At 45.4% G+C, this 23939-nt stretch overlaps 1 protein-coding gene across 1 annotated transcript in view; it reads left to right on the top strand.

Annotated features, from left to right (window-relative positions):
- Positions 1 to 23939, top strand: part of RPS6KA2 (ribosomal protein S6 kinase A2) — a 178964-nt gene that overhangs the window by 141350 nt on the left and 13675 nt on the right. Inside the window, exons 17-19 of the mRNA XM_083176465.1 lie at positions 1075 to 1236; positions 10053 to 10129; positions 18310 to 18427. Of these exons, the coding sequence (XP_083032591.1) occupies positions 1075 to 1236; positions 10053 to 10129; positions 18310 to 18427 (357 nt within the window). The remainder of the gene's footprint in view (positions 1 to 1074; positions 1237 to 10052; positions 10130 to 18309; positions 18428 to 23939) is intronic.

The following is a 23939-nucleotide window of genomic DNA, read 5'->3' on the forward strand; positions in this document are numbered from 1 at the left end:
GCTCACATTAACCATATTAAGCTATACAAATAAAATTTGGATTTGTAAAATGTGACAATATAAAACATTCTGTAATTTTATTTTATGCCTTTTATAACATTTATTTTATGTGTATGGTATACTTGTTCTGGGTGTAGAATATTTAAATGATCTAGCATACAGTATGGTAAAACAACTTGATGGAAATAGTCTTTCCTGTGTATTGCTCAAACATCATTGTCAGGAATATAGCACAAACTCCATTGTCAGGGATATTGGAGCTGAGTCACATGGAGGGCCAGATGTATCAAGCTTCAAAAAGGGATAAAATGGAGTGACAAACAGCTAGCCAATCAGCTCCTACTTGTCATGTTACAGGCTGGGTTTGGAATATGACAGGTAGGAGCTGATTGGCTGTTTGTTTATCACTTGCCACTTTATCACTTTATCACTTTTATGAAGCTTGACACATCTGGCCTTGAATCTCAGGGTTGTGAATTTGCAGCCCATGCATTTATCAGAGGACCGTGCATGTGAACGGTCTGCCATTTTATTATAGCCAGTGATTGCCATTGGGAAGGACCCTGATGTCATTACTGGTTCCGATCCTCCCACAGCCATCGCAGCACATAGTAGGTCTCAGCGTACACAGCAGTGCACACGGGGGGGGGGGGGGGGGTTTCCTGCAATGATCTGTGCTTCCAAAGGAATTTGCCCCTTTTCACATGGCTACGCAATTGCGCCAACATGTCGGGGTAGAAGAGGGAAACATTTTGGATAGTTTGTCAGGGGTAAGATACCACCTATAATAAAGTTTATATGTGGTCTCTTTGATACGGGTGGATATTTTGGGGGTTTTCAATTCCTTCACGTATTTTCTCCCTAAAATCTTAATCTGGGGGAGGACCGAGGTCCTTTTCCCACTCTAGTTCGTGGCATACTTGTGTGAGGGCAGTTGCGTGTAATTTATAAATCTGAGAGATCAGACCTTTACGGAGGGGGTCTGAGGCACAGATTTTCTCAAAGTGGAGTATAACATATTTTAAACCTTTTTAGAAATCTTTGAGATATCTAAGTTTGATTCTAATGTCTTAGGTTGTCCATCGGGATTTAAAGCCAAGTAATATTCTCTATATGGATGAGTCTGGGGACCCAGAATCCATCAGAATTTGCGATTTTGGCTTTGCAAAACAATTAAGAGCAGGAAATGGACTGCTTATGACTCCTTGCTATACAGCCAATTTTGTGGCACCTGAAGTAAGTGTCTTTATTTTTTTTATGTTCATATGACTGTGCTGGTTTCTAAATGTTAAGTTACTTAAAAAGAAAAATATAGAATTTGCACGTGATACAGTTATCCCTGGACCGTAACTAAGGTGGCGCAGTCGTTGGTGTTAAACATAAAGTGCATGATCTCTAAATGCCCCCAATGCCAAGCACCTGTGGCAATGTATATTAGTAGTGGTGTAAAATAGTCATTTCATTGATGGTTCAGTACCATCAAAGAAGCCTGGACCATAGAATGTAGTACCTACCTCTCCTTTGGGTGTGGTATACCTCACAGACAATGTTTAGCAGGAGTTCAACATTAACAAAAGGTTCACACAAGCAAAAGGTCAATGTAGGAAATGTCAACACATAAAAGATCGACATGAGTGTTTAAAATTTTTAGTGTCAGTATTGACACCTGAGTAAGCTTGCTTTGCTTGCGATGCTTCATGCCAGGTACAGTACCTATCTCTAATATTGCAGCAATTAGAACACTTTTACAGTCCAGTCCATGTGGATGGTAAAGTATGAGAAAGTCTAAAAATTATTTAACCCCCCCCCCCAAAAAAAAAAAAACTTATGTCAACCTTTAAATGTGTCAACCTTTCAACCTTTGGGTGTTGACCCATTGATTTGAATTTGAATACCCTCTCCTTTTTTGATAGTGTGAGTGTGCATAGGTAGTTGTATTATGATCCTTTTACTCCAACATGTGCAGCATGAGTGCATGTGCTGGTTTATGATTAAACATAAACATTCACTACAGCTGGTCTTTTTCGTGACAGTCTCTTGTTGGAGGTGTTTCCATGTCTAATATTTATACTACATTGCTTTGAAAAAGTGTGTTCTTTTACTGCAAAATAATAAATAATGCTGCATTCTCATTGCCGCCCCTGCAAAATCCTGGGTTTTTCTTGCCGGATTTTTGGCGGGGCACAGAGCTTCTCAGCTCAACAGACCCCCTTCACTGCACCTCAGACCCGGAAATTTCCCGTGTCTGCCCCTTTCACTGCTTTCCATGGTCTGCCTTCCAACAAGTGTGTGGAATTTGATTGGGTGTTAGGAAATTTGTACAAATTGCTGTGATTGGCTGTTTAGAACCAGCGTTTATTGGCTGGCTGTCACATATCACATGATTACATCCCCCAATGAACTTGCTTTTTTGCATTTTGTGAGAAAAACCTGGATCTTTTCACACTGCCATACACCCATGTATTACCCAGGAAAAACACTGCAAAAAAACAGTGTCTAATTCCCAGGGCATAACACCCAGGAATTTCACAAAGACCCTTTCACACTGAGACAGGACACGGAAATTACTGCTTGCCCTTGTGAAAACCCAGGTTTTTGCAGCAGTGAGAACGGGTATAACTAGAAACTGAATGAAATGGCCCCATAGTCCTGACTACACAGACCCAGCGAATACTATTTGATAATTACCACAACTCACACCAATTTACCTTAAGCAGGTTCCTATGGTACCCCTTTCAGACAGAAAATCCCCAAAAACCCAGGTATTTCCCGGATACAAAAACCCGGGAAGAACTAGGCTGAAAGGTGCTGACCCCCTTTCACACAGCAACAAAAACCCGGGTATTTCCCGTGTCGACCCCTTTCACACAGAAGCCGGATTTTTCCTGCAAATCTCTGTGTGTCATAAGAAAAGGACAGTTTTAAAGGCATACAGAGATGAGGTCATCAAAAGTGGGTGGTGACTGCTCACTGCATTGCATTAACCATGGCATGACACAAGGATATGTTGTAAACAAGTGTTATTGTTTTTATATACTGGAAGGTACATGTTACCTCACATGGCTGTCAGTATATTTGCAATGTTTGAGTACACTGTGGCATCTTTGACTGTCCCAGTCATCTGTTTGCCGATATCCTCCTCCTCTCTCCCTGCCAGCAGCTCTCACCTCTTGCTTCTTCCAGTGGGCCATGCTATCCTTTCTTCAGCTACCTAATGACCTCAGAGGCCAGCCCCATTGACATGCCCTCCCAGCCAATCAGAGAGGCCCATCCTCAGCCAGCACCCCACCAGTAGAGCCAATCAGTACCTAACAATGTGTAATAATCCCAAAAACCCAGGTCGTTTCCTTTCAGACAGCCGGCGACCAGGGTTTTTGGAATTCAGACCCAGGAAAAACCCAGGTAAATTCCTGGGTTGAAGCCCTGGTATTTTAGACCAGGGTTGACCTTCTCAGACGGAAAAGAAACCCGGGTCTACCCTCCTGGACCAGGGAAATTCCCGGGGGGTTTTTTCTGTCTGAAAGGGGTATAAGTGGGGGGCGTTGCCTGGACGTCTATGGAGTAGGCAGCAGATCTCCTGTGCTCCCTCTAAACATCCTGAAATATCTCCTGATCTGCTGCCTACGTGGACCCTGATTCCTGCAACGGGCGTGGGAGATCCTGCTGACTGACCTGCACCCCGCTGGTGGATCCCTGAGGCCACTTGGCTGCTGGACTGGAGGAGACGGGGGGCTGCGGCCTACACATAAGTTGATTTCCGGACTCTGCTGGAGTTTCTTCTGTACCGTCGAGACCCCACACTTGCGCTGCCTCTCCGGCTGTTGTAGTGGGTGGGAGCAACAGGTGCTGACTGCTCCCTGTATATACAGCGGGGAAAGCGGGGATCGCTCCCGTTTGGGTTGCGCTGCCGCGGGCCACGCAGGGAGCTTTGGCGCCATCTTGCCCACGCGACACTGGGGCTGTGGCGTCTGCATACACTTACTATAACTCTCCTGGGCCCAGCGGAAATAGATATCTGTTATTGCCTGCCGGCACTCTGGATTCCCTATATTACAACTGATGGTACGTGCTGAGACTGCCTGGTGGTACCTGCATTGTGGTGAGGATCAGACCAGAGCGCAGTTCTCTAAATCTTCAATCGGCATCCTGGTGAAGCGCATCTGCTTAATATTTGATTTCCTAAGCCTTGTCTATATGTGCTTTATCTACTGGAATACATATACTAAGAGAGGTTAAGGTATGGAAGGACTTGGTGTTGCCTTTCCGGATACATTATTGGGTCGTGCTAGCCGTCCCTATTTCCCCCTGGAGATATCCTGTGGCTGGGAAAGTGCTCTCTTGTCTACTGCTTTCACCAAGCTCAAGATGGAAGCTTCTGTGTGTCATATCCTACAAGCTATTACCTCCTTTACTGATAGGCTTTTAGCCAGACTTACTGATCTACAGCAAGCTAATCCTCTTCCTTTGTATAATGATACTGCACATGCTGTCGCGCCTGACGATACTGCATGTATGCGTACTGACATCGTGACTTATACGGTCTATGCCCCTTTGGATATCCAAGACGACTACCCACAGAGCACTATCTCAATAATTGAAAATATGCCTGATACCAGGCCTCGGTGTTTCACATATGCTGCTGTATGCTTCATCCGGTCCTATCTACATATCATGTAATCAACATACTGGATCTGGTCACATCTGTATTATGGAACTTATTCTCCTTTTCCCTATGATGAAGATGGAGACACTGGTCCTTTCTCCTTATATTTTCCTGGATTGGAAAAGTGGTCGGACTAAATTTATACATCATATTGCAATTTGGATAACCCCCTATGTCTAACCCATACTCAATTTCTATTATTACCCCCTGAAAGATGCTTTTCTTTATTTTATTTATATATATATATATATATATATATATATATATATATATATATATATACATACACTGTTTAACATCTAAGGTATATTGTATTTGGATGTTTGAGTGGGGGAGCTCGATATATTTAGTTTGTTTTAGGGTCCTAAGTATATAGCCCTCAACATATTCTTTTTAATATCCTGAACCCTTTTTTTTTAATTCCTCTAAGGGGGAGGGGGGTGGGGGGGGGGGTGAGGGGTGTTGTGTGTTTAGGTCAGTATAGGATAGTTTTAGTGGGATGGCTTAGTGTGGTATAGGGTTGTTATTGGGATCCAGGTACGCCTTAGTTGGGGTTGGGTTGTACAGGGTGGGAGGGTTGCTTTGGGCTTTAGGGGAGGTATATTTTACTTTAATAGTAATATTGGGTTAGGTTAGAGTTTCCAACTGATAATTATTCTCCGTAATATAACTTAATATATATATATATATATATATATATATATATATATATATATATATATATATATTGTAAGACAGTGGCAGGGAAAGTCATAGACGGCAGGTACTTTTCCCCTAGAATCCTGTCTTATGGCATATAGACTGCAGGCTATTTCAATCTGTGTGGTAAGCTCCGGCTTACAAAGGGTGTTCTGTCCTGGGCTGGTAATCAGGAGAACACCTGATTCTTTAAAAAGGAGTCAGCCCTCTCCTTAGGGCTCTCTCTCTCCCTGGGTGTTGGAGGCAGTAAGCTGCTGCTAGAGAGAGACAAGGCTGTAAGTACTGCATTACTTGATCTATATCGGCTGTATGCGTCCAGTGTCACATAGTGTGGCCCTGGTATAGAGAGGGACGTTTATTCTGTTTAGTTAGAGCTCAGACGAGCAGGTTTTTGTTTTCTGTTTTGCCTGAAGTGTAAAGGCTGTTGTTAGTTTCTTGCTCTGAGTGCTGCAATAAAACTCAGGCAAGCCCTGTTTTGGACCCAAGCCGTGATGTCACTGTCTAAGTCTGTACCAAATCCTCACCTGTGCCTACCCGTTTGATGCTAAAACCCCACATATGGTGGAGAATGCGAGCAAGCATCTCACTTAAAGAGACATACATCGAACTATAGGACTTTTGCTACAGCAAGCTGGAAGTTGTTGCTAAAGGCAACCAGCCACAAGTGAGTGTCTGGAGTGCACTGATACTTGCATGTCCTGGCTGAAGGCTGCTGTAACACTGCAACAGGAGACTGTTAAAATGGAGGACCTTTTAAAACACTTGGTGCAGGCAAACGCATGTCAGCAAAAGGTGCATGAGGAGGCCATGCGTGCCCAGGCTGAAACCAATGTTTTGCTGCTTGAATCCAACAGACTAGCCTTAAAGGAACAGCAGCAAATTAATCTGCAATTACAAGAGCAAATACAGAATGTGGCTAAGAGTGTGGCGCAGAGTGTGCAAACACCCCAACCCTTGCTTCCAACCACACGGGCTGCAGTACAGAAATCTCTGCAAAAGATGACTCTCACGGATGATGTAGAGGCCTTTCTTGCGGTGTTTGAACGTGTAGCAGAGCGTGAACAGTTACCCGTGGATCAATGGGCAGGTGTGGTAGCACCTTTTCTAACTGGAGAACCACAAAAGGCGTATTTTGATCTGAGTGAGCAGGATGCTAACGACTACGCGAAACTCAAGGGAGAGATCCTTGCTCGCTTAGGCGTAAACATGAGTGTGCGTGCCCGGAAGGTGCATAACTGGACTTTTTCTGAACAGTTACCTGCGCGGTCCCAAATGTATGACCTGGTCCACCTGGTAAGGAAATGGCTACAGCCAGAGGAGTCTACACCAGCGCAGATCGTGGAGAGAGTCGTGCTGGACAAGTATCTTTGTTCCTTACCTCCAAAGGTTCAGCGCTGGGTCGGTCACGGCGACCCTAATGATGCCGAGGGGCTTGTCAACTTGGTTGAGAGGTACAGAGCTACTGAAAATCTAATCCAAGAAGTGCCTCCTGGACATTCCACCCTCAAGAACAGCAAATCGGCCGGATCATCTGGTAAGACTGTTCCGTTTACTAGAGGGGTGAATAATGTTGTAAAGGGAGGTGGCCTAGATGGGGAACAAACAGTGGAGAGGCGTTCCCAAGGGACAGTAGGGTCCAAACCTGGGTCGCAAAAAGACTGGGGCCGCATACAGTGTTGGCGTTGTCATGGACCTGGGCATATTGCTGCCAATTGCCCCCTTACTTCTGAGCCAATGGAGTGTGATACAGCCAGGCGAAGCTCTTTATATGCACGTTCTGTTTTCTCTGCTGAGACTGTGTCAGAAACTGGACAGCAAATATGTCATGTAAAGGTGGATGGTTATCCCGGGAGGGCTCTACTGGACTCTGGGAGTTTAGTTACTCTCGTCCATGCCAGCTTGGTAGACCCTGGGACACTCACAGGACGTTACATAGGGGTCTTCTGCATACATGGGGACACCAAGGAGTATCCCACAGCTTTAGTCCAGCTAAAGAGTACTTGTGGAACTGTGTCCCATGAAGTGGGCGTGGTAAAGACCCTGATGCATAGTGTGATCCTGGGAAGAGACTTCCCATTGTTCTGGGACTTGTGGAAACAGAGTGTACACTGCACTAGAAATGCTGTTAATAATGAGAATGTGTGCCCTGTGATTAGTCCTGAGCCTTTTGATCAGGATACTGAGGTTCAAACGGTAGGGGTGACCACTATTGAATCTCACCGTTTTCCCCTAGCTGTTCTTGCAGGTGAAGCTGAGGAGCAGGAAGAAGCAGGTGACATGCCTGAGCTAGAGATGTCACGTGAAAATTTTGGGACTGCTCAACTTAGAGATCCCACCTTATTAAGAGCTAGGGAAAATCCTAAAGTCATAAATGGTGAGCCCCAATACCCCAATGCTGACAAAGAGTTCCCAAAGATGGCCATTAACCAGGATCTACTGTATCGGGTAGATAAAAAAGTGGGAAGTGTAAATTATAAAGTGTATCAACCAGGTAAACGGAAGCCAGAACAGTTGTACCATGTGAACTTAATTAAACCCTGGAAAGACAGAGAGACTTTGACAGCTGTAAGTGCCCCCTCTAGTGATAGCCCAGAGGTGCGGGTGTCAGAGACCCTGTCCAAATCCCAGAAGCAGGAAACTAAAGAGTTAGTACAAAGGAATTATGATGTGTTCTCAGAACTTCCAGGGCGCACCACAGCCATAAAACATGACATTGTCACCGAACCTGGAGTTCGGGTACGCTTAAAACCCTATAGAGTACCAGAAGCGCGTAGACAGGCCATATCTGGGGAGGTCCAAAAACGTTACCTGGGGTATGTTATCGGGAGAGGTATAATAAAGCCACAAATAAATAAAGTGGAGGCTATCCAAGACTGGCCTCGTCCTTCGACAAAAAAACAAGTCAGGGCTTTTTTGGGAATTCTGGGGTATTACCGTAGGTTCATTCCCCAGTTTGCAACCATAGCAGCGCCCCTAACCGATCTTACCAAAGGAGATAGGGCAGTTATGGTCAGCTGGAACCCAGAGGCTGAAAGGGCATTCCAAGAATTAAAAGTGGCCCTTTGTAATCAACCAGTCCTGATCACTCCAGATTTTAAAAAAGAGTTTGTCGTACAGACTGATGCTTCTGATGTGGGACTAGGTGCTGTCCTCTCCCAAGAAGTTGGTGGAGAGGAACACCCGGTAACATATTTGAGCAGGAAGCTCACACCTACGGAGAGAAACTACAGTATAGTCGAGCGGGAGTGCTTAGCGATCAAGTGGGCCCTTGAATCCCTAAAGTACTATCTCTTAGGACGCTCCTTTAGATTAATCACTGACCACTCCCCACTTACATGGATGTACCAAGCCAAAGAGAGAAATGCAAGGGTCATGAGATGGTTTCTCAATTTGCAAAATTTCAAATTTACAGTGGAACACAGAGCAGGAAGGCTTCAGGGTAATGCCGATGCCCTATCCCGAACATACTGCCAGTTGGCAGACAGTGTCCGACCCCACAGGTTCGAACAGAGGGGGAGGGTATGTAAGACAGTGGCAGGGAAAGTCATAGACGGCAGGTACTTTTCCCCTAGAATCCTGTCTTATGGCATATAGACTGCAGGCTATTTCAATCTGTGTGGTAAGCTCCGGCTTACAAAGGGTGTTCTGTCCTGGGCTGGTAATCAGGAGAACACCTGATTCTTTAAAAAGGAGTCAGCCCTCTCCTTAGGGCTCTCTCTCTCCCTGGGTGTTGGAGGCAGTAAGCTGCTGCTAGAGAGAGACAAGGCTGTAAGTACTGCATTACTTGATCTATATCGGCTGTATGCGTCCAGTGTCACATAGTGTGGCCCTGGTATAGAGAGGGACGTTTATTCTGTTTAGTTAGAGCTCAGACGAGCAGGTTTTTGTTTTCTGTTTTGCCTGAAGTGTAAAGGCTGTTGTTAGTTTCTTGCTCTGAGTGCTGCAATAAAACTCAGGCAAGCCCTGTTTTGGACCCAAGCCGTGATGTCACTGTCTAAGTCTGTGCCAAATCCTCACCTGTGCCTACCCGTTTGATGCTAAAACCCCACAATATATATATATATATATATGTGTATATCTTTTTTTCTTCATTTGGGTCTGAGGTATTATTCTAACGCTTGCCCTGTAGACGCACTCTGTTATATCCTGATATGTATGCCCGGATGGCGCCTTCGGGTTGCAATGTTTCTGCTACAGTGGTAAAGTTAATTAATACTGTGTAAATCCTAACTGTGCACATCCACCAATGTACCCAAAATACCGCTTATCTTAATATGTTAATCACCTACTTTGTTTTTGTCGGAAATAGTTTTTTTTGTTTTTGGAAAAAATGAAAATTTTTAATAAAAATTATTGAATTAAAAAAAAAAAAGAAAGGGGTATAAGTGATCATTATAATGCTTACCACATTTCCAACTTCATTTAAATCTCAACCTTTTTCATTTACGTTTCAAATTATGATTTCCAACCTGAGGTTTAGCTTTGAATAAAAAATGTACTTCTGTATATTAACTATATTATTGGTAGTAAAAATATTGATCATAAAAGAAATGTAAATTGCTATTACATAAAATGTTTATAAATAAAGAGTAATCTATCTGTAATAAAAAAGATAATAATAGCTGCTTTACTATAAACTATCACTGCTCTTATTAATAGAAAGCCTGTATTCATTTTGTTTTCTTGACAGGTTCTAAAACGTCAAGGCTATGATGCAGCATGTGACATCTGGAGCTTAGGTATTCTACTTTACACCATGATTGCAGGGTAAGGATAAATAATATAGCAACTGAAAACAGTGAAGTATAGGCCTGATAGAGAGATGATTGGTCGATTAGCAAACAACTGCACATGTGCATCGGTCGCAGGGAGCATGTACAACTGTAGCTAGCAGCAAAATTCCTGACTGCTATGTACTCACAGTTTGGTCACTGCGAGTACATAGCCATCGTGTCTGGGCGGAATCCTGACATTTTCTTGAAGTGGTGTAAAAAACGCAGGTGTGGCCAGGCCTTTTTGAGGAGGGTATGTGACATCAGCGATGACCACTTCCACCCTGTCTGTCACAGAGTTGTAGAAGGCTCAGACTTACTCACATTTGTACAGTCTGGAATGGATGGTTCGTAAATTGCGAATGAATTTGCAACTGGACAGCAAAAATCTTTTTTAAACAACTTACTACAATAATATATATATATATATATATATACACGCGTAGAGGACGGTCCGGCACTCTCCCCTCCAATGATAGCTACCTCGGTGCCTTCCAAACGAATCAAACAGCGTGGACAAGAAAAAGCGGCACTCCAAGGATTTAGATTCAAGTAGTGTATTCAAAAGATGGTCAATCTTTTGAATACACTACTTGAATCTAAATCCTTGGAGTGCCGCCTTTTCTTGTCCACGCTATATATATATATATATATATATATATATATATATATATATATATATATATATATATATATATATATATATATATATATATATATATATATATATATATATATATATATATATATATATATATTAGTGAAGATGTAACCCACTCGGGGTGATGCATCACACGGCACTCCAGGAATTTTGGTGAATTCAAAGCAGATTTATTTGCAACAGTTTCGAGGCTACTAGGCCCCTTCGTCAGGCTTACAGCAAGAATTCTTGCTGTAAGCCTGACGAAGGGGCCTAGTAACCTCGAAACTGTTGCAAATAAATCTGCTTTGAATTCACCAAAATTCCTGGAGTGCCGTGTGATGCATCACCCCGAGTGGGTTACATCTTCACTATCTTCTACCTATCCTATCCAGCAAAGGCACCCAGGTATATGATCTTAAGCCAGTGGAGTGCCGGGTCGACATCACTTATATATATATGTTGCTGAATTAACAATGAGGACTGAGTAGACAAATAAGTCCTCCATGAACATCGTACAGTATAAAATTTGAAATCATAGAATTACATTCAGGACATAAGTAAATGCGAAGGCATATATTAGTAATAAACTGTCATATCCCATTGGCCATAAATTTTGGCCTAAAACCTGATAGTACAATTGTAATGCCCAGTGCCAGATTAAGCCTTCGGAGGCCCGGGGCACTTTAGACAGGGGGGCCCCCTTGCACTTGTCATTACTGGCCGTAAATTGCATGGGGGAATATTACACTGTCAAAAAACAGAGTAAAGGCAGTATAAACTTGGTCAATGGGTAACTTCAGGGGATATATATATATATATATATATATATACATACACACACACACACACACACACACACACACACACACATACATACATACATACATACATACATACATACATACCACATGAAAAGCCTGTGTTTGTCCCTCTGCACCTTACTCTGTAGGAGACCTCACAGTCCCAGTGCTACCTCTGATTAAAAACCCTCCCATGACTAGGCTGCTGCTGCTGTTATCCATGGGCCTGAGAAGCATGTAATGAGCTCCACCAATCAGAGCTCAGCACAAACGTCTCAGCCTCTGCCCTCTGGTGCAAAGTGTCATGGGACTTAGTCAACTCCCAGTAATGCACTGCACACTTGGCTCCGAATGCTCAGCACCATTAATCATTGTCACATTGGCAGATAGGTGAAGCTGCAGCACTACCCCACTCCCATGCACAAAACCCTTAGCTAAAAAAAATAAAAAATACTTGCCAACCACAGGGGGCCCCTAGCTAGAGGGGGGCCCAGGGGCACTGAACCCTTGTGCCCCCATTATAATCCGGCCCTGGTTATGTCTTAGGCTATGTATCTATATATACTTATCTCTAAATAACTTCTCTATTATTACACATTTAAGACACAACATGAAACATCAAGGGAAAGAGGTGTGGTGGGATTCTCTCACAATTTAACAAGAGGTGTCCTCTCTTTCAGACTGGGCAGCGGCTTTCTACTCACAGGTCTCTGTAAGTTTGCAGATCAGCAATCACGGCTGACACAGACCCCATATGAGCATATATGCTTGATTAATAAAGAATCTGATAAATTCAATATTTGCTCTCAGGTTTTAAAAACCCAAATTGTTATGGTGTGTACACACTTGTACAATCACCCTGTGACTCTGACTATATAGTCAAAATCGCATCGGTATCGCACGCAGATCGCATGCAGATCGCAACAGTTTTAACCCTTGCGATCCCGATGTGCGCTCCCATATCGCACGGCAGAAAGTCTTGCCTGCCTTGACTATATAGTCAAAATTGTATGCCATTGCATGCATGCCATGCGATCTGATGCGATCTGATCGCATCAGGGATCACATCGCACGGCACATCTCAGGTGTGTACACACCATTAGAGGTGCTTATATGGTCTCTTTACCTGTAACATAAATAATTACTCAATTATTGTTCCTTTCAAGAGTACGTTATTGCCACTTCATTGTGACACAGCTGCAAAATGTATTGAGAGACAGATAGAGCACAGTAGAGTAGATAATAGAAACATGTGTTCCAACTTCCCTATATGGATAAATGCATCTGTCACGGCCTGGACTAGCTGTGTTCCCGGCACTGACCTGGGTGCGCCAGTGGAGGGCGCAGGGAACCGGAAGCGGGGAGGCTTGAGGTAGCTGGAGTTCATGTACGGAGGATAGATGAGAATAACCTGCCGGGGACACAGAGGATTGGCTGAGACCTAAAGCAGAGGCACGGGGTCTAAGCCGACAGCGGTATTCACCAGGGACCCCCGCAAGGGGATATGGACTTAGCTGCAACTGCCGACCAGGTCGCGGTCCTCTGCCCAGGTTCCTCTGTGGCTTTAGCAGGGTTTGATACTCTGGAGTCTCTAGAGCAAAGATGTTTGAGGGGTACTTAAACCATCGATGGTGATCGATGGCACTGAATGCTTGGTAGCAACACGGAGGGCACAGAGGAATATGTATAACAGGATGTACACAGTGATGGGGACTGAGTACCGTGAGATGCGGCCTGGGAGCCGGAGGGAAAATCGATGGTGATCACTGGGGATCACTGGAGGTCACTGGGGATCGCTGGAGTTCACTGGAGTTCACTGGGGATCGCTGGAGATCACTGGAGATCACTGGAGATCACTGGGGATCACTGGGGATCGCTGGAGCGGCCTGGGAGCCGAGAGGAGACGGGCATGGGAATCCACTGGTATCCGGACGCTGAGGAGACAACCTGGGCTGCACAGAGAAGGCTGGACCACACGGCAGATGGAACTCATGGAAGCTTCTGGCAGGAGTGGAATGACCAGGGACGCTGAGAATGACACAGGTAACAGCGGACTCAGGAAACCGGACCTCTGGAGCAAGTGGGGAGTCTTGACAGGAGCTGACGCTGGAGAACTCTCAGGGGAAACTGACGAGTTGTTCAAGACGGGGAGGAGACTGTGAGACAGGCTTTTATCCCTCCAGGTAATGAGGGAATCAGATGCAGGTGAGAGAATCAGCCGCAGCAGCAGCACACAGACCAGGAAGTCAGTTGGAGCTTACCTGGATCATGTGACCCGCAATCTGATCAGGGAATACATCTGGAGCTCTAAGTGACGCAGGGGATGACTTGGAAGCAGGAGACATCACACCAGGGATTACAGACTGTACCGGCAGCTAATCTGCGGAGTATATTACCCCAGCGTGCCGTTAAGGGGCGCACGCGAGCGGTCTGAGAACCGGGGTTCCTGACAGCATCTGTCTGCTGATGGCAGCCAAGCACCACTAGTAGGAACAGCATTACTTGGTGTAATACCCATGGATATAGCTCTCCGTGGATATAACTCTTGCAGTAGCATGTGCATATGACATAACTAAACTCCCACACACTAAGCTGAGGTATCGCATACAGCTTTGTATACGATGGATCTGATCTGATGCGCACTGGACCATGCATCGGATTTGAAGTAAATGTCATACGATATTACACTTTTTCCATGATTTATCGTCCAATGGGTCAAAATTTGGTGAAAAAAAGGCCATATTGTACTAGTGTATAACAGCAACTTAATGTAATACAGAATAAGTAGTTATGTCACCAGAGACATGTATGCAGTACATCAGAGTCTGACACTCGTAATAGTATCTCAAAATATACACTAAGGGCCTTATTCTGGTTAGGTCGGTGAAACGTACGTACGGTCAGTTTCACCGTACGTTTCCCGTACGCTCGAGGTGAGCGAAAGTCCGCCCACAGAACAGCCGCACACGGACGATCACAAACACCGACAATGGGGAGTGGCGTACACTTGAGCGTACGCCACCGTGTAAGGATGGATCTCCCTCTTAGCCACCGATACCTGGCGTACATCAGAGCGTATGCCACCGTGTACAGACAGATGTTGTCCGTTTTCACACCGACTCCTTCCGTATATCTGAGCGTACGTCACAGTGCAAGTACAAATTGAGTCCAAAAACATCCTTGTTGCTCTTAGATGTGGTTTATGTGTCTTTTTCCATATAAAAAACAAACTGTTATGTTTGTGTTACAGTGAAAAAGTTGACACATGTCAACTTCTGTGAATTCAGTGTCCTGCTTTTTAAAGTATACCAAAACACTTTCTGAATGGATGTAGATGGTTATAAAATAACTACCTTGACATATATAAGCAGGTCTTAGAATGAATCTTACCTAAAATCCTAAAATTAAACCAACCTTTACATGTAGAGAAGTGTAGAAAGATATGCTTCCAATGTGTTTGAGGGCTGTGTGTGGCTTGCAGGTAGTGAAATCTGCAACATTGCTTATTACATTCAGGTGTAGTAATCAGCGTTAATTAGCAGACCCAGGCATCCGCTCTCATGCAGTAGCTCTAGGGGTGGTCTGGAGCTATCTTTGGAGTCCGCCTGTTTTTGGTCCAAAATGCACGGTGCGTTAGCCGATCGAGGCGGTTGTGGCACCGTACATTTTGTGTGCACACCCCCGTTTACGCCCATGTTTACACCCAGTTTTCCTCATTATTCCGGCCGCTCCCATAAAAACGCCCACATGACGCCCACAATAACCGTACTCTTGCGGACAGGTTTTTTCGCATGGAGAGACCCGTCCGTGAGTGGTGTGAGGTCGCCGCACATGCGCATTGCGAAAGCTACGCATGCGCAGATGAAAAAAAAACCCGATCCGCCCGTATATGGTCCCTCCGTACCAAGCAGAATAAACCCCTAAATTATTAGGCGCTTATTAAAACAGAAACAAAAAAAAATACATAAGAAAAATTATTTCTACTAAATATTCAGATATATGGATAGAAATGGTTTAAAAGCTGCAGGCTTCTAGTGTGTTGATGTCTACACACTTGTTAATATGGCACTGTTTAAACCCTAGGGTACAAACAGTGTCAATTTATAGAAATGAAAAAAAAAAGGGGGGAGGGAAGCACTGCGCTGGATTTATATAGTCACACCATGTATCAATTCACATGACCAATCAGTATAGTAATTATATTTATTTAGTTGTAATAATACTATTATATTTAATTGTAATATAATTGTGGTGGCCACCACAGATTAAAATATGTGCATTACATACATAAATTAAAATTCAAATAACTTAAAAAAAAAATCAAGTATGATTATAAAACAAATATCTATTTGCTATATGTAATTATATAGCAATCAAACAATGCTGTGTGATTATGAATAAATTCACACATGTACTGCACAATCCTCAACGTGCCCGGTGAAGAGTCACTTGGTTAAAACAAATTACTTGCCAAGAATACTGATACAATTTTTGCCACAGGTAACTGCTGTGGTATTGGGCTCACGATACTCACAGCAGGGGTCCCGATGATTGTAATGGATGATGATGTAATGGAAGGTGAGCTGTATCTTCCAATTTTGGCGTCTGCCAAATGGGGCCGGACGGGCTTGCTGACAAGCGTGACACAGCGTCTCTCACCTGCCTGTGTCTAGCATGTGTTGGTGACATCAGCAAGCCGAAGGTGTTCAGCAACCCCACCGGTGCACGGAGGCGTGGACTCAGGGATGTGCAGTCAGGGGAGGCAGTGCCCCTGTCATTAGTGATAAACATAATAAAATAATACAAAGAATATACTTATGACACATATTATGTGTCATAAGTATCTGCTTTATATTAATCTATTAATTTTGACACCATAATTTGTTACTTTACTATTTCGGAGGCACCTAGAGCAGTGCCTCCGACTGTTAATGTTAAGGTTCATGGATCAAGGGGCGGGCAGGGGGCAGGGCCAAGCACCAGGCTGCAAATTCCCATTAAGTAAACCTCTATAAGCGGCACCTATAGCGGTGCCTCAGTGACAGGGACATGCTTTCAAAGCACGCCCCTGTCAGAGAGGAAGCTGCCATTGGTCAGCACAGCAGAAGCAACCCAGGCCAGCTGCACTGGGTACAGACCTCCACCCCCCCTTTCACACCCGGCGGCTGCACGGACACTCACACCTTCCCTAGCATGGGCATGATGAAACCTACGCACATCCCCCCACCCTCCTTTCCCACCCGGCGGGTACACGGACCTACGCATTCCGCCCCCCACCAGCGGCTGCATGGATACCCACACCTCCCCTGGCATGCACATGATGAAACCTCCGCACACCCCCTGTGCGGAGTGAAGGTCTGCACACCACTGTGTGGGGTGGAGGTCTGTACTCCCCTTTCCCACCCTGCGACTGCACGGACCTCCGCAACAAACACCCCCCCCCCCCCTTCTCCAGCCGGCGGCTGCACGGACACCTCTTCTTCTGTGTGCAACAAGCGGAGGCTGCCGTCAGGGGCCATGCATCCAGCCGGAGGACCCAGGAGCCGTGCCCGGAGCCTAAGGGCCAACACGAGATGTAAGTGACAGCTCCAGGGCAGGGACTGGGCAGATGGGAGAAGGGATTTCAGCAGGAGATACTGGGTGCCGTATGCTGGAAGTTGGATCCCGAAGCGCGGATGGGGGGGGGGCATTAATACTCAGTGGCATTACTACCACAGGTGCAGGGGATTCGGCTGCTATGGCACCATTGATGTTTGTAGGACCCGCCACTCCCCTGCACCAAGTCATGCTGCTGCCAGTGCCTCACCAACCACTGATCTCACCACACGTCACTGCGTGGACTGCAGTGCGTCTCTCACCTGCACTAACCAGTCTCGCTCTCAGTCTGCGGATGGAAAGTGGGACTTCACTTCCAGCAATTGTTTGCTGGGACTTCACTTCCAGCTGCACAGTACACCGGGCGTGAGGATGTCGGCTTTCAGGTGCAAATTAAGACAGATGTAACACAGTGCTGGGTGTCTGAAACAGGCTGCCAAGTGGTCCTAGAGGACTCCTGCAACCAGCCTTGTAATGGTTGCTGGTTGGAGGAGCATACTCCTGCAATTAAGACGTTTCTGTGCTTACTTATCAAAACTGAAAAGTCACTGAAAAAAGGTACACTGTGCGATATGGTCAGTGAGCGATAATAAGCCAAAATCGCTCAGCACCCACATTGCACAATGTGTGCACACCTTGGGCCAGATGTACTAAGCTTGAAAATCGATAAAATGAAGAGTGCTTGACCACCAGCCAATCAGCTTGTAACTGCCATGTTATAGGCTGTGTTTGAAAAATTACAGGTACAGTATGAGCTGATTGATTGGTTGTTGGTTTATCACTCTCCTTTGTATCACTTTTCAAGGCTTAGTACATCTCGCCCAAGGTCTTGTGATGCTTTTAAAAAAAATATATATATATATTTTAACGGCGGAAGCTGTGCTGATTAAATAGCCATGAATGGTTACATTATGGGTTTCCCATATAATCTCTCATCTGAGGAGGTGTTGGCAAAGTAGTAGAATATACGGTTTAATTATTTCTTGAGATGGAAAATGTCAGAAGTGTGCAATTAGAAACATTATTTAGAATAGTTCTGGACTAATAGAACTAGTTCTAGACTAATAGCCATTGGCATAGTTCTGAACTAATGCAATGCAATTTCTTCTTTGGTTCACAAAAAAATTCTCTCAATAGCTTTACTCCATTTGCCAATGGCTCAGAAGATACACCAGAGGAGATACTAGCAAGAATAGGAAGCGGGAAATATGCTCTCACAGGAGGAAACTGGGATTCTGTATCTGATGCTGCAAAGGTAACTACACAAGTTTAAGCCTTTTCTCCCCTCCCCCCCCTTTTTTTTGTTTTGCATGTTTCTCTTCATTTTCTTCTTGATTATTTTCGAATTTGTTGCTTTCTTCCTTTTTTCACTAAACTTTGACTGTATTGATTCCTGACTGATGCAGCACTCCTACATGGACTGCACTGTAGATTTGTCACTGACCAGTATTTAGGAATACATACAGATAATCAGCAGTGGGCATACTAAAGCCTGGAATCCAGACAGGTCAGGTATGCAAAGCCTAACCGTCCTACCTTGCTGCCTAAACCTAACCCCTATATGGTGCAGCATAATCCTAACTTCCCTCCTAAGTGCCTAACTTTAACCCTCCCTCAATCTATCTACCCTCACAGCCTAACCTTAAGTCCTCCACCAGTGCCTAATCCAGTGGTCAGGGAACTCGGCCCTCATTACCCCACACAGTGCATGTTTTGCTGGTAACCCAGCAGGTGCACAGGTGTACTTATTACTCACAGACACATTTTATAAGGTCCGCAGGTGGAGTTAATTTTTTCACTTGTGATTCTGTGAGGAGACCTGCAAAACATGCACTGTGCGGGGTAATGAGGACCAAGTTCCCTGACCACTGGTCTAAACCTACCTTCTGCATCCCTGCCTAACGTTAACTCACCCCACCCATATATTTATGATCATCAGGATGCCAGCAGTCAGGATTCTAGTATTGGCATCCTCATTAATATCTGCATTTGGTCCTTGGTCTGCTAGTCAGGATGGATTCAGTATGAAATCCCGACAGTCAAAATCCCGAAAGGGTCATAATACCGACAAGGACAAAATCCCGACAAGGTCAAAATCCCGACATTTAAAATCCTGACATTTAAAATCCCGACATTTAAAATCCCGACAAGGTCAAAATACCGACATATAGAATTTACAGGTGAAACAGTCAACATCACTTTCCGTCGACAGGTTGCGAGGTCGACATGGTTTTTTTCCACTGGTTTTTTACCTGAATGTCGACACAGTGGACATGGACACAGTTGGAAGTGAACCGCTGCCCCTCGCATTGCTCGCAATGCTTCGTGCATGGTGCCTCGCTGCGCTCGGCACACTATTTAATTCTCCCACCACACCCTAGTGCAGGGGTTCCCAATCTTTTTCTAATCACGTATCAGAATTTTTCCACGGCACCCCTAGGCCCCAAAATATGTATATCAAATTAAGTAGATTGTGTTTATATGTGTTTCTTGAGGTTCAGTTATGTGGTAAAGGGCAGGATTTGGTTCTGAATGTACACATTTTATGATTGGCAGCCACCAGCACTGGTTTTGTCCAGAAATAATTGATCATAAATAATTTGAATTGGTCCTGGAAGACCAACCCGAGGCACCCCTGCAAGTGTCCCGAGGCACCCCAGGGAGCTTAGGCGCACAGTTTGGGAACCACTGCCCTAGTGGATGGTAGGGCATGAAATACCACTTGTCGGCACTTGTCGGGTCAAAAAACAGTAAAAAAAAAACATTTCGACCTCGCGACCTGTCGACGGAGTCATGTTGACTGTTTCACCTGTACATTCTATATGTCGGTATTTTGACCATGTCGGGATTTTGACCTTGTCGGTATTATGACCCATTCGGGATTTTGACCGTCAGGATTTTGACTGCATCCTGTCAGGATGCCAGCATCAGTATTCCGTTACCACATGATGTAATAAAGCATACAAATCTTTGTTATTAAACTAAGTACAGAGATCATAGCAAGTCACGGGATGGGTCCACTTGTTGCCATTCCACCTCAACTGCCCTTCTGAGAGCCTGTTTTTAGCTGGTTCTCCAACTCTTCCGGTAAACTCTACCCCTATTCCTTTGGGATCCATTTTATTCATCAGATTATTCTATGATGTTTTAAACTTTGTGTGTTTATTAAAAATGGTACCACCTATATTCTAATCTCTCAATTTTTTGAGGGTCCTCAATACTCCATATCATATGGAGTAACTCATGCAATTGCTGGAAAGCTGTGTGTGTGAGGATTGAAATTAAGCATTCTATATTGGAGAAGAGGATACGCCCATAACCTACGAGGGGCGTATGGTAGATGTATTCTATCCACTGAGGCGCTGCTGGCGGGATCAATCTGATTTGTATCTTGATATTTACCTGTTTATTTACTGTTTATTGGTGTGGGGACCCTGATGTTTGGATTGAACTTTACATAAGCTGCCTATAACACATTACACAGGACTATCTATTTCTTGAAACATTCATCTGTCACACCTCCACGTGTCTGTCTGGCCTCCTTTCGCTCAGCAGCCATTTTAGTTTCCAGGAGTCTCTTAATATCGTGGAAATGTTTCTGTATGTTCACATCTTTTCTCTTCTATTGGCTGACTGCATTAATTTGGCATTTACGCACCATATTAGTGCGCTGGTTGTCTTTAGTAGTACGTTTATTTATAAGGCGCACCAAAGTGTCCGCAGTGCCGAACATAGCAAACAAAAAACAAATTACAAGGTAACGTACAGGGTGTGTTGATAAAATACAGCATAAATAGGGGAATAGCTGGTAGAACTAAAATCAGCATCAGTTCAGAAGTAGGTGTCGAAATTGTCGAGGAGACTGAAGATGAAGTAGAGGAAGGAAAGAACAGGACAGGAGCACAGGTGAGGTAGAGGTAGTGTGAGTACGTGAGAAAGGAGGGCCCTACTCATAAGAGTTAACATACTAAAAGGAGGTGGGTGGGCGAACGAAAAACAATAGGATAAGTAGGAGCGGATGGGAACGGAGGCAGGATAGAAGGATCAAAAGAGGTTAGGAGGAGGGATAGGCTAGTCGAAAAAAGTGGGTTTTGAGGGAGCGCTTGAAGGAGGTAAGGGAATCAGAAAGCCTGATGGGTGGTGGGAGGTTGTTTCAGTGCAGGGGGGCAGCGCAAGAGAAGTCTTGGACACAGGAGTGGGAGGAGGTGATAAAGTGAGAGGTCAGTCGGCGGTCAGCGATGGAGCGAAGAGGACGGGAGGGAGTGTGGATAGAGATCAGTGAAGAGAGGTAAGGAGCGGTGGAGGAGGAGAGAGCCTTGTAGGTGGTGGTGAGGAGTTTAAAGAGAACTCGGAAAGGAATGGGGAGCCAGTGAAGAGATAGACAGAGGGAGGTCTTTACCAACAAGGAATGAGAATACTGGCACCATTGCCCTGATTAAGGCACAATTTTCCTCACAAAAAAAACAGACATTGCGCCCACTGAGAGTACGACCTGGCATAAGGGCAGCCTCACCCTCCTCATTGTCCTTACCCTTCTTCTCCATGCCCTTCTCCTCATATTGCCCAGCCTCACCCTCCACCTTATCACTAATGGTAGCTTCCTCCAGCTCCCTGACAAATACCTCCTTCTATCTGGCAGTGTGCCTGCAAGTAGCCACAGCCTCCTCCTGATCCTCATGCTCAGCATGCTCCACCTGCCTTCTGCCAGCCACTGCCTTCTATGGCACCATGCTCCCTTTGTCTCTACTGCTCTCTTCCTCCTCTCCATTCTGTGTTCCTCACACCCTTTCAATGCACAAAATGGAGTGTGTGCCCTTTATATAGGGTGTGTGATGCATATTCTAGGGGACTTTGGTGGGCCAATAGGTGGGAGTGTTTGATTGTTAGCAATGGTTGTGATGGAATTCGCATACCAGTTGGTCTGAAAAGCACACATTACCGGGTCACTTCACGTGCGATTTCATTTTAAAGGCCTGAAACCACTTTTACATTTGCGATGTTGGACAAAAAAAAATGTGCTTTACAAACATGCTATATAGTGCGATTTCGGAACCTTACTAAAATCTTATCCTACTACAGTGGTCGGGGAACAGAGGTAAATTACTCCAAATGGGGTAAAAATAAAATTCCTGGGGGTAATGGATTGTCACGATGCAGAGACACAGACGGGGATGCATATGAATGCCTGGTTGTGTCTTGGCAGCTTGACCATCCATTACCCCAGGGATTTCATTTAATTGCATATAGAATCTACATATACAGTAGATTCTATATGCATGCCTGGGCTGTGTGTCTTACAGTACTGTAGTGTACAAGGATCTGACGCAGTGCACTGTGTAAGGCCCTTGTGTATAACAAAAATTTGCACAGGCTGTCACTGTATCAACTTGAAATACTGACACTAATAGTTGCTTGGATGCCACATTATAAATGGTTATACCTCACACAGTGTCAGACGCCGCCGCCGTGCAGTCACCTCCCCGTCCTCCGGGGTGCACGGCGGGCGGTCCTCTGACGATCAGGACGTTGCTCAGCAACACCCCGAGCGTCGGCAACGTCCTGAGCGTCGGTGACGCCACGCCCGGCGTCCGAGCATCGGGGCGTTGCCTGGCAACCACGTCGTGCGGCCGCCGGCGTCCTTCCCCGCCGCGTCATCACGACGCGCCCCGCACAGTGTGCTGCACGCACACTTTCTCCTATAAATGGAGATTCCTCAGCCCAGCAAGTCGCTGGTTATAGGACTCTTTAGGCACCCTGGGGTGTCTCTTCCGTTCTCCTCAGCTACCGCAGTTCCTTCCCTGCATCAGACTTGGGGTCTCTCCAGCTCCCAGACCCACATTGCTTCCCTGCCTGTAGTCGGTGGATCCTGCAGCTCAGAGGATCTGTGCAGACTTTCTCCTGGCTTCCGGCTTCCTGCAGTTTCCTTGGAGATATTTCTGTCTTCTGCCTTGGGCCCTGGAGTGGTATCGTTACGCACTCCTTATTACCATTTCTTCCTGCTGTACCGTGGTTTATTATTTTGTGTATTGTTATCAGTGCTAGGTTCAGTGTTCAGGGGTTACCAGGGCTCCCGTCCATTCCCTTGTCCATCTCCCTGTCCCCTGTCTCGGCCACCGGGGTCATTCAGTTAGTTCTCCCCTTGTCCACCTCGTTCCTCCAACAGTAGGTTGTCGCCACCACCTAAAACGCTTTGGAGGGCACCGGAGTTGTACAGGCTTAACCCGTGCTTCAAACGTGGCTGCCGTGCGAGAAGATTTAGGGCCTCCGCACCTACCGTGGGACGTACTGGGTGACAACGGAGCTAGGGGCCGAGACAGTTTCCTCCCTACCGGTGCTGATCATCTCCACCTCCCGGTCAGTCACCTGCCCTCGCTATTACCCAGTGGGCCTCCAGGGCTATCGCCCTTCATTACCCTGTTGATTCCTCTGTGGCCCATGTCGACCGGTGATGATTACCAGCTAGGACCCATTTAGCTTCACAGTTACCGGGTCTCCTAGCACGTCTGAGCCGTGTCGATACCTCCACTTTGGGTTCCCGGCACCTTGTGCCTAACAGTATAACCAGCCAACAGTTTTGTGGGCCCATTCACCCCCTTAGTGAACGGTCCATATTCCCTTACGCTATTTTTTCATTTTTTATTGCTTGGTCGTCATGGATCCCAACGCGGCCCAAGCTCTGGCCAATCAGGTTTCGCTACTGACCAAACAGTTACAGGATTTGTCAATTAAAGTAGAGACCAGATTCTCAGCTCAGCCACCAGCGGGTT

Source organism: Crinia signifera, chromosome 3 (assembly GCF_055691185.1).
Source record: "Crinia signifera chromosome 3, ASM5569118v1, whole genome shotgun sequence".
Lineage (NCBI taxonomy): Eukaryota > Metazoa > Chordata > Amphibia > Anura > Myobatrachidae > Crinia > Crinia signifera.